The sequence below is a fragment of the Orycteropus afer genome, unplaced genomic scaffold (genome assembly GCF_000298275.1).
Source record: "Orycteropus afer afer isolate SDZICR_OR568_19922 unplaced genomic scaffold, OryAfe1.0 scaffold00096, whole genome shotgun sequence".
Classification (NCBI taxonomy): Eukaryota; Metazoa; Chordata; class Mammalia; order Tubulidentata; family Orycteropodidae; genus Orycteropus; species Orycteropus afer.
In genome coordinates, this window is record NW_006921683.1 from 10224789 (window position 1) to 10236076 (window position 11288).

Below are 11288 nucleotides of genomic sequence, written 5' to 3' on the forward strand. Positions count from 1 at the left end.
TCTCTCTGGCTTCCTGGCTTTTAATCCCCTTTCTCCTGCTCTTCCCGCCTGCTACTTTGGGTGTCCCTGAGTTGTCTCTCCTCACCTGTAACCCTTACAGTAAGACTCTGGATTTGGTTTTCAGCAATATCAGCTGTTACTAGAAGAAATAAGGCATTCTTTCAGAGCACAACTGGAAACGCTGAGGTCTTTTTGAGGTGCTTAAGGTGAGACTCTGCAGTTCTGAGTTCATCTCGCTCTTTCACCACTTTTTCTAGTGTAATTAAGACCAACCAACCAGCTTCTTTATACTCCTCATGCTGGGAAAATTTCAGAAAATATCAAATATGTGATCCCCCAGAGCCTCACTTCTCACAAGTACTTCATCAATTGGTGGTGCTATTTTGTATATTAATATTGCTACCTCATACCACGGATTAGCAGGTCCCTCTTTACTAACAGAGGCAGGGTCACTAGTGTGTTTACAATTAATAAAATTGGAGAACCAATTTAGGAAGCCCATCCTCATGATTGAGGATTGGAGGAAGAATCATTAGCAACCTGAGATATGCAGATGATACAACTTTGCTTGCTGAAAGTGAGGATGACTTAAGGCACCTACTGATGAAGGTTGAAGAATACAGTCTGCAGTATGGATTACGTCTCAATATCAAGAAAACAAAAATCCTCACAACTGGACCAATGAGCAGCATCACAATAAATGGAGAGAAGATTGAGGTTGTCAAAGAATTCACGTTGCTTGATTCTACAATTGATGCCAACGGAAGCAGCAGTCAGGACACTACGTGACGTGTAGCATTGGGAAAGTCAACTGCAAAGGAACTGTATCAAGTGCTGAGGAGCAAGGATATCTCCTTGAGGACTAAGGTGTGCCTGACACAAGCCATGATATTTCTAATTGCCTCGTATGCATGTGAGAGCTGGACAATGAATAAGGAAGACCAAAGAAGAGTTGATGCTTTTGAGTTGTGGTGCTGGCGAAGAATGCTGAAAGTACCATGGACTGCTAAAAGAACTAACAGATCTGTCCTGGAGGAAGTGCAGCCAGAATGCTCCTTGGAAGCAAGAATGGCCAGACTTCATCTCACCTATTTTGGTCATGTTGTAAGAAGGGACCATTCCCTGGAGAAGGATGTCATGCTTGGTAGGGTGGAGGGTCGACCAAAGAGGGGGAGGCCTTCAACGAGATGGATTGACACGATGGCTGTGATGATGGGCTCAAGCATAGCAGGGATTGTGGGGCTGGCGCGGGATCAAGCAGTGTTTCGTTCTGCTGTGCATGGGGTGGCTATGAGTCGGAAACGACTCGACGGCACTTAACAACAACAACAACAAATCCTTATGATTTTGTCTCTCTAGAACCACTCCCAATACCAAATGTGTTAGCCTGGGTTCTCTAGAAAAACAAAACCAGTAAAGCTTATATATATAGAGAGAGAGAGAGAGAGAGAAATTTATCTTAGGAAAATGGCTCACACACTTATAGAAACTGGCAAGTCCAAAGTTCTTGGATCAAACGTCAAGCTGGAGGCTTTTTCAGACTCTTACAGCTGCAGGGGCCGAGGAGCTCAAGGTTGTCAGGCAGTACACTGGCTGTTGACTCCAACAAATGACAAATCCAAGATCTCCAGGTCGAATGGTAGATTGTTCACTCATGGACAGTTGTAGACAGCACAACAGAATCCTGATCTCCAGAAAAATGCCGGTTTTCCCAGAATGTCCACAAATATACTGGAAACAGGCCGCACCCATACGGAAACTCCCTTTCAACAGATTGGCTGCTCAAAACATTCATCTGATCCCATCATGGGTATAACCACATCACAACTGCTTAAACCACACAGAATTGTGGTCCAGCCAAGTTGACACACAGTTCCAGCTATCACACTTGTCTACCATAAGTGACCCTGCTGGTGTTTGAAGTATCAGTGTCATAGCTTCCAGCATCACAGCAACATGGAAACCACTGCAATATGATAAACTGACAAACAAGTGGTAGAAAGGGATACTTCATGGTTTAAAATCACGAGAACCAGTGTTCTTCTTTCAGCATACTTATTCAAACTGTATGTTGAGCAAATAATCTGAGAAGCTGAACTATATGAAAAGAATGCCACATCAGGATTGGAGGAAGACTCATTAACAACCTGTGATATGCAGATTACAAACTTTGCTTGCTGAAAGCAAGAGGACTTGGGGCATATACATGAAGATGAAAGACTACAGTCTTCAGTGTAGATTACACCTTAACATAAAACAAAGTTCTCACCAATGGACCAATAAGCAACATTATGATAAACAGAAAATATTGAAGTTGTCAGTGATTTCATTTTACTGGGATCCACAATTAATGCCTATGGAAGCAGCAGTCAAGAAATCAAACAACATATTGCATTGGGAAAATCTGCTGCAAAAGTGTTCAAAAGGAAAAGTTGAAGACTAAGGTGCACTCACTCAAGCCTTGGCATTTTCAATTGCCTCATATGTATGTGAAAACTGAGCAATGAATAAGGAATACTTAAGAAGAGTTGATACCTTTGAATTAGGATGTTGGCAAAGAATACAGAATGTACCATGAACTGCTAGCAGACTTAACAAATCTGTTTTGGAAGAAGCACAGCCAGAATATTCCTTAGAAATGAGGATGGTGAAAGTAACTTATGCACTTTAGGCATGTTACAAAAGGGACAAGTCCCCGGAGAAGGACATCATGCTTGGGAAGATAGAGGGTCAGGGAAAAAAAAGACCTTTAATGAGATGGATTGACACAGTGGCTGCAACAGTGGGTTCAAACACAGAACCGATTGGGAGGATGGTGAAGGATCAGGCTGTGTTTCATTCCATTGTACACAGGGTCACTATGATCAGAACTGACTTGACACACCTAACAACAACAATAGCATGTACTTGTTAGAGTGAAATAAACTTAGTGACGGAATAAAAGAGCTTTTCAAGAATATGCATCTGAATATGTATATGAAATATCTGTGAAATGTAGTTTGCCTTTCAATTTTTTTTTCCAAATGAACACCAGTCGTACGAGACTTCCTAGTTGAAATAAGCTTTATTTAAAGATGCAATTGTTTTTTCTGATATGAAATAAATAAATAAAACATCCTATAACCCTGTAAGTTTCCCTTTTTTCCTTCAGATTTTAAAAGAAATGAAAACAGTTTTTTGGGCCCATAAATACCTGTGGGTCCTGGGAACTGTGCCTGTCATGTTTAAATGGGTAAATGGATACTGGTAAGAGGAATCCAGGGCAGTATGGCAAGGCTGCAGTTACAGTCACTGTCTAGTGTGGCAAGTCTGGGAATTTCCCAGAGGGCACGGAAGTTAGCTTATCTGGAACCATCCTAACAAGCACTGACCCAAGAAGACTCCTTGCCAGGGCAAGACAATACAAGATGAAGTTGTGTTTGAAGAACAGGGTGGAAGAACATAATGCCATTTTTGTTTGTACCTCATCAAGTTCAGCTCATTTAGTCTACCAGCTTCAGTTACAAAATGGGCCTTTTACAAAACTGTAACTGAGTCCCCAGTTAGAACTTTCTACTGCTTCTCTGGGATGTTTAAGCATTTCAATATTCTAAATTCTGACTTGATATTTATGTTACTAAATTAGACTTCTTTTTCATAAACTTTTAATAACATCATTTGAACAAAATAAGAATGAGTTTACCTTTACACTAGATAGTCAGAAATATTACTACTATAAACTGGATTTAAATTACTTAGAAGGAAAAAATTTAAAAATATTTTATAAGTGTCTTTTCACATAGAAATATTTCTATTCCTTTATTTATTAAAACTTTCTGCTTTGAAATGAATTTGGCTACTTTGTATTAGTTTTGAACAATAAAACTAATCTTTTCCCCTATGATCATTCTTCCTAACAAGAACTGAAAATTTTGTCCAAAATTGATATTTTATTGTAGAGCGTATTTTTTAAATTGTAGATGTTATCTCATTTAGAGTTTGTAAACTGCTAGCTCTTGAGCTAAATACAACCTGTAAAATGGTAGGGCTTGGGGACCACTTGTTTGTTTGTTTGACCCTGTATTTGCTTGTTTGGTGAGTTTCTTTTCCTTCTTGATAAATAATGACTGGCTCTGGACCTTGGGTCCTTTTTGCTGGGCATGTACTCTGAGTTTACCACAACCTTCTCTGCTTTCTATTGTTTTATACCTAATCCACTTCACCTACTTAGTTTACCTACTTGGCTTCTTAGACATTTGAGTTTGTGACCCTTAACTGATGAGCACTCTGACTTCTGATATCATAGTTCATTGATATAGTCTTTATAGCAGTTTTAGGTAGATAGTCAACACTCTATAAATGTTTGTTGACTGACTAAGGCTTTATTAAGTATGCCCTAAAAACTCTTCTTTCACAGGTCTTGCTGCCACTGGGGAATTTTCCTCCCTTGATTATTTCCCTTTCAGGGCATACTTTTAGCCCATAGTCCCCTCTTCCCAATTCTTTTACCACCACCAGACTTTCATTGGTCTGGAAAATAAATACCTTATCAATCTTAGATAAGGCAGAAAACAACTTTTCAAACATATTACTGCCCTTATGAATATATGCAAATTCTATAGCCAACAGCCTACAAAAAAATTTATAAATCCAATCTCTTTCTCCAACAATACACTAGCCTGTTCTGATTTTACTTCTTCCTCAACACCTAGTGGTGCCTTACTGCCCAGAAAGTACAACCAGTCATTAGAGCCCTTGTTCATGCACCCTCAGTTCCAAATCCTGGGCCATTTCAAATGGTTGTACAGGTTGTACATTCCACACCTTTGGGATGCCATTCACATAGACTATGTGGTGGCCCTGCTTGACCTCTCCCCTGCCACAACTTTGTAAGAGGCATAAAGTCAAAGATCTTAAAAGTGAAAGAAACTAGCGAGGTTATATCTAATCCTTGATTTTATAATGGGGAAGCTATAGCTCAGAAATATTAAGTGATTTATCTTAAGTTTTATATTTAGCAATAGAACAAAACCAGAATCTATGCCGCAGATCCAGATGAACTCAGATCCAAGGTGTATTCTAAGTCATGCACCAGTTTACACTTTAATTCCCTGTCATATTCCACCCGCTTGATGGCAGGGCCTCTACAGGGCTCTTCTCATCCCCAGTGCTTCCTCTTTCTGGTCTCCCCATAAAAAGAACCAACAAGAGTTCTCAGTTTCCTCACTTACTAAATGAGGATAATAATAATACCTAGCTTAGAGACCAGCAATAAATGAAACCTGTTACTGCCTCTGACCAGATCATATAATGCAATGAAATAGGGTTATTGTAAAAGAGGGACCAACAAGGAGGAGAAACGATTGCTGTAGTTTTGGTGAGAGAGGATGGAAATTTGAACTAATATTGTTGTGGGAATGGGAAACCATGATCAGATTTTAGATACATTTTGGAGGTCAAAGCAATGGGACTTGACAGAAAGTTGGATGTGGACAGGAGAGAGGAGGGTGTCCAAATGTGTTCTGGGTATTGTGTCCTACTAGATGGACTCATTTAGCCACCTAATTTTTTTTCTGTAGTAAGACAAAATAGATCTCTTCCCAACCTCACCTCCAGGACAGCCACAACCCCAGGATGGGACACTGGACTTAAAAAAATAGAAAAGAAAAAAGAAACAGAAACAATAACAAGTGCTATGTTAATATAACCATATTATAGATGAAATACTTCTGTGGGTCAATGAAGACTTGATCATTACTAATGATATTTTCTTTCAGCAAATGGATTTAAATAACAGCTTAGAAGAGAGTATATTATTTGTAATTTGGAATTAGCTTTATAAAGAAAAAAGATACAAGTTTTGCATTTAATTTATATTTTCTAGGCCTGTCAGAGAATTTTCCATGCCAAGAGGAGCAAACACTTTTTGTTACTGTATAAAAGCAAATGTGATTGTTACTGGAGGTAAGATTACAGTTCATATTATAGAGATTTTCTGCTTTGCAAAGTGCTCTCCTTGATTAACATATTGATTTTAATAAAATTATGGAATTTACTGCTGAGAAATATCTTTTACCAGTTGCTTTCAGGTTGACTCCACTTATGGTGACTTGTGTATATTACAGTAGAACTGCTCTGCAGGGTTTTCAATGTCAGATTTTTTGAAAGTACATCACCAGGCTGTTCTTTCGAGGCACTTCTGGGTGGATCTAACCTCCAACTTTTCAGTTAACTGCTGAGCATGTTGACTAATTGCACAACCTAGGGACTCTGGGGCAAACCTTAGGGAATTTTAAAATCTGTATTGAGTAAAATATGATAGTCTTTTTCATTGTGGCTTCTGGATTTGTTGGCACTAGAGTCCTAGATTCCCCTACAGTTATAGGACTTGTGTGTGTGTGTATGTGTGTGTGTGTTTGTGCGCACATGCGCGCGCACACATGGGTACGTTTTTCTGGAAAGAAAGCCCAAAATGTTATCAAATCTCCAAAGGTGATCCATGACCAAAAAGGTCAAGAGCCAATACAATTTAGAGTTAAAAGAGAAAAAGGCCAATGACAGAAACTTAAAAAAAAAAAAAAAAAACACAAACCATTGAAGGGTTAAGTAAGGTAGAAGACAGGAAAAAAGTCATCTGCTGAGATGATGATTTAAGAAGTCTGAGGGGGAAAATAGAAGGCAGAAATATTGTTTGAGCCTGAGATGCCTTTCTGTGATATTGGGGCTCTAATCTGATAAATGAAAGTTGGCCGTTTGAGCTCATTCTCTCACTCCTTGAGAGAAAGACCTGGTGATCTGCTCCCTGGAAAACCTTATAGGGAAGTTCTCCTCTGTCACATAGGGTGGCTGTGAGTCAAAACTGACTCAACGGCACATAACAACAATACAATATAGAGAAATTACTTTAACTCTCTAGAGTCAGACTGTCTAGGTACCAATACTGGCTGTCTCATTTCTAAGCTGTATGGCCTTGTGCAGGTTTTTTAACCTCTCTAAGCTTTTGCATCATCTGTAGGGTGGAGATGACAGTAGTACATATTCATAAGGACACTAAAAGAATTAAAGTAATTCAAATACCATGGTGCCTTGCACATAGTAAATGCTCAAAACAAGCTTGCTAATATTAATACTGAAAATAACAAAAGCAACACCTCTTTCATAGGGATTTTTAAGATTCATTGAGATGATGTATGCATGACATGTAGTAGATTCTCAATAAATCTTAATTATATCACAATACATAAGAATAATCACTTTGGAAATGTCTGGCATTTTTATTGGGATGAAATGAAATCTGAGATTCCAGTCAGGAAAAATTCTTCATAAGTCCTAGTGATCAATTCGTACTGAGTATTAATAAGAGAGATTGGTCAGCTCCAAGTTTGTAAGGTGGGAAAATTGGAATAATGGTAATTATGTTTTGAGTCACATGGAAATTGGGAAAAGCATGCTTACATAAGGAAGGAAACCAAACCAAAACTCATTTCCAAGTTTAAAGTCAGGTATAGATCACACATGTTAGAAGGGATTTCTTCTGACAAAGGAAAAAGGTCTGGTTGGAGATGTGGGTTGTTAGCGCTCCCTAGGCTGCCTGCCTGGGAGAAGACAAACTCCCAGAGGCTTCTCAAGATCAGGGTTGCCTTAAAGGAAATTAGGGTTATGTAAACTTGAAAGATGTAAGTGAGCAAAACAAACAACAAACACCCAGGAAATAGCCAAAATTAGAAGTCTGACATGTAAAAAAAAGAAAATAGATTTTAAAAGAGGAAGAAAACTTTATTATAAAAAAAAATTCCATCATCAAGTTGTGCAGAGGTGGGGACTTGGCTCCATGTCTAACCCACTGTCTAGCTGCAAAGGCATTTTGAAGACCGCCTTCATCTACGAAAGCCTGGCCTGTGGAATTCATTAAATTGCTAAAGGTGCAGACAAGTGAAAACCCATCTTTGTGAGCTTGCATCTGATTGTGATGGGACTATGTATGTCAGGTTGGTAGTGGCCTTTGTATTGAATATGAAATCAACCTAATTAAGGTTGATGACAACAGGAAACTAGAAATATCAATTTAAAGAGATTGTTGTTGTTAGGTGCCAAGTTGATTCTGACCCATAGTGACCACAGATGACAGAGTAGAACTACCCCATAGGGTTTTCTAGGCTGTAATCTTTATAGGAACATATTGCCAGGTCTTTCTCTCAGTGAGTGGCTGGGTGGGTTTGAACTGCCATCCTTTCAGTTAGCAGCTAAGTGTGTAACCATTGAACCACCAGGGCTCCTAGGGAAACTCAGTAAAGTGGTTAGTTGCAGTTGTATGCTTGTTAAAGATTATGGCAAAGAATCTCGGGCCAAGGATGTTATCAAAGAATATTTCAAATGAAAGACATGAATAAAAAACTTAGCTTTCAAAAAGAAAAAAAAAAAAAATTCAATAAATGTCTAATTGAATGTGCCAAGAGAGTCCAAAATGTTAAACATGTAAGACCCCTTCCATAAAAAATTCCTTCAAATTCCTTCCTCCAGATATACAACAGGCAATGCTTGTTTTCCTACCAAAGGAATCCTGCCTCAAACCTGAATTGCCTCTACTGACAACTTACTCCTACTTCATGGCTGAGACATCTTCCTTCTAAGGGCATGAAGTTGAACTTGATACAAAATAATTTTCAAGTACACCGTGCAGCTCAGTTCTGTGCACAGCTTTAGGTCTTCCATAAAACTTACTTCAAATTAGCTATGGTTCAAAAATTATTTTTAAAAAATTATATAATAGTCTACTGGAAACCAAACAATACAATAGAAATTAGAAGAGCTGTTTTTTTTTCATAGCCTGACCACTAATCAAATATATGATTTTCAGCACTCACTTCTCTGTTGCTCATAAACCTTGTCTGGTCAAAGAATGGAGTTGTGCTACATAAATTCCAAGGTATTCCATTTGAATCTGAAACACTATGAATGTACTGTTTAAAGAACTTTATTTTCATAGGGAGATAAATGAAAATGTTGTTCGGAAGATTTGGAATCCACTTTGCTGGTTTGATTTTACTTAAAATATATCCACAGCTTTGTGCACTCAGAAAAACAAAACATTAGTCACAAACTTCTAAAATTCAATTAAGAACATCAAGAAGGGAAAGGAAGGCTTATAAATAAATATGCCAGTTAGCAGCTAAGTGTGTAACCAAAACAGGGCATGAAAGTCATGGTTTAGACTGGAAGAAATTTTCCTGAGGCTTGATCATGAGGCTTCTCAGAATAAACAGAAATCCAAGTCTCCAAACTGTACTGTTTCAGGCTTATCATGTAAAGAGCTCTATACTAAGATTTAGAACACATAAAGGAACAAATACTAGAATTAGATATGTTTTAATGTTACATATGCAATTATTATATGATCCAGGAATCTCAATACTAGGTATATGCCCAAAGGAATTGAAAGCAGGAACACAAACAGATAATTAAACAATGTTTAGTGGAGCACTATTCATAATAGCTAAAAGGTGGAAACAACTCAAGAGTCCATCAACAAATGAATGGATAAGCAAAATGTGGTACATACATATAATGAAATACCACTCGGCCTTTGAGAGAAATGAAGTCCTAATACACACTCCAACGTGGCTGAACCTTGAAATATTGGGCTAAGTGAAATAAGTCAGTAACAAAACAATAAATAGTATGTGTCTCTGATGTTGTTGTTAGGTGCAATCGAGTCATCTCCAACTCATAGTGACCTTATGTACAACAGAACAAAACACTGCCCAATCCTGTGCCAGCCTCATGATCCTTGCTATACCTGAGCCCATCATTGCAGTCACTGCGTCAATCCATCTTGTTGAGGGCCTTCTCCTTTTTCATTGACCCTCCACTTTACTAAGGATGATACCTTCTCTAGGGAATTGTTCCTTCTGACAACATGACCAAAGTAGTGAGACGAAGTTTGGCCATTCTCACTTCCAAGGAGCATTCCATCTGTACTTCTCCAGGACAGATTTGTTAGTTCTTTTAGCAGTCCATAGTACTTTCAGGATTCTTTGCCAACACCACAACTCAAAGCATCAGCTCTTCTTCAGTCTTCCTTATTCATTGTCCAGCTCTCACATGTGTAAGAGGTGATTAAAAATACCATGGGTTTGGCACACCTTAGTCTTCAAGGAGACATCTTCAGCATTTGAAAGAGGTCTTTTGCAGCAGATTTGCCCAATGCAATATGTCATCTGATGTCTTGACTGCTGTTTCCATTGGTGTTGATTGTAGAACCAAATAATATGAAGTCTTTGACAACTTCAATCTTTTCTCCATTTATCATGATGCTGTTTATTTGTTCAATTGTGAGGACTTTTGTTTTCTTTATAGTGAGGTGTAATCCACACTGCAGACTGTAGTCTTCAATCTTCATCAGTAAATGCTTCAAGTCATCCTCACTTTCAGCAAGCAAAGATATATTGTCTGCATATTGCAGGTGGTTAATGAGTCTTCCTCCAATCCTGATGCCACATTCTTCCTCATATAATACAGCTTCTTGGATTATTTGCTCAGCATACAAGGTGAAAAAGTATGGTGAAAGGGTACAAACAACCCTGACTCACTCCCTTCCTGATTTTAAAACATGCAATATCCCCTTGTTCTGTTGGAAAGACAGCCTCCTGGTCTGTATACAGGTTCCTAATGAGTACAATGGAGTGTTCTGGAATTCTCATTCTTTTCAATGTTATCCATAATTTGTAATGATCCACACAATTGAATGCTTTTGCATAGTCAATAAAACACAAGTAAACATATTTCTGGTATTCTTTGCTTTCAGCCAAGAACCATCTGTCATCAGCAATGATACCCCTCATTCCACATCCTCTTCTGAATTCAGCTTGGAAGTTCTCTGTCATTTTTTAATTATCTTCAGTAAGATATTACTTGCATTTGATATTAATGGTATTGTTTGATAATTTCCATATTCTGTGGGATCACCTTTCTTTGGAATGGGTGCAAATATGGATCTCTTCCAGTCAGCTGGCTGGGTAGCTGCCTTCCAAATCTCTTGGCATAGCCAAGTGAGTGCCTCCAGCACAACATCTGTGTGTTGAAACATCTCAATGAGTATTCCATCAATTCCTGGAGTCTTGTTTGTTTTTCTGCTTCCTTCAATGCAGGTTTGACTTCTTTCTTCAATACCATTGGTTCTTGGTCACATACCATTTCCTAAAATGGATGAACATTGACCAATTATTTTTGGTACAGTGACTCTGTGTATTCCTTTCATCTTCTTTTGATGTTTCCTGCATCATTCAATATGTTGCTCATAGGAAAAAAAA

At 38.3% G+C, this 11288-nt stretch overlaps 1 protein-coding gene across 1 annotated transcript in view; it reads left to right on the forward strand.

The window, feature by feature from the left end:
- Window positions 1-11288, forward strand: part of WDR64 (WD repeat domain 64) — a 363829-nt gene that overhangs the window by 112858 nt on the left and 239683 nt on the right. The window contains exon 9 of the mRNA XM_042781201.1: window positions 5864-5943. Coding sequence (XP_042637135.1) covers window positions 5864-5943 — 80 coding nt within the window. The remainder of the gene's footprint in view (window positions 1-5863; window positions 5944-11288) is intronic.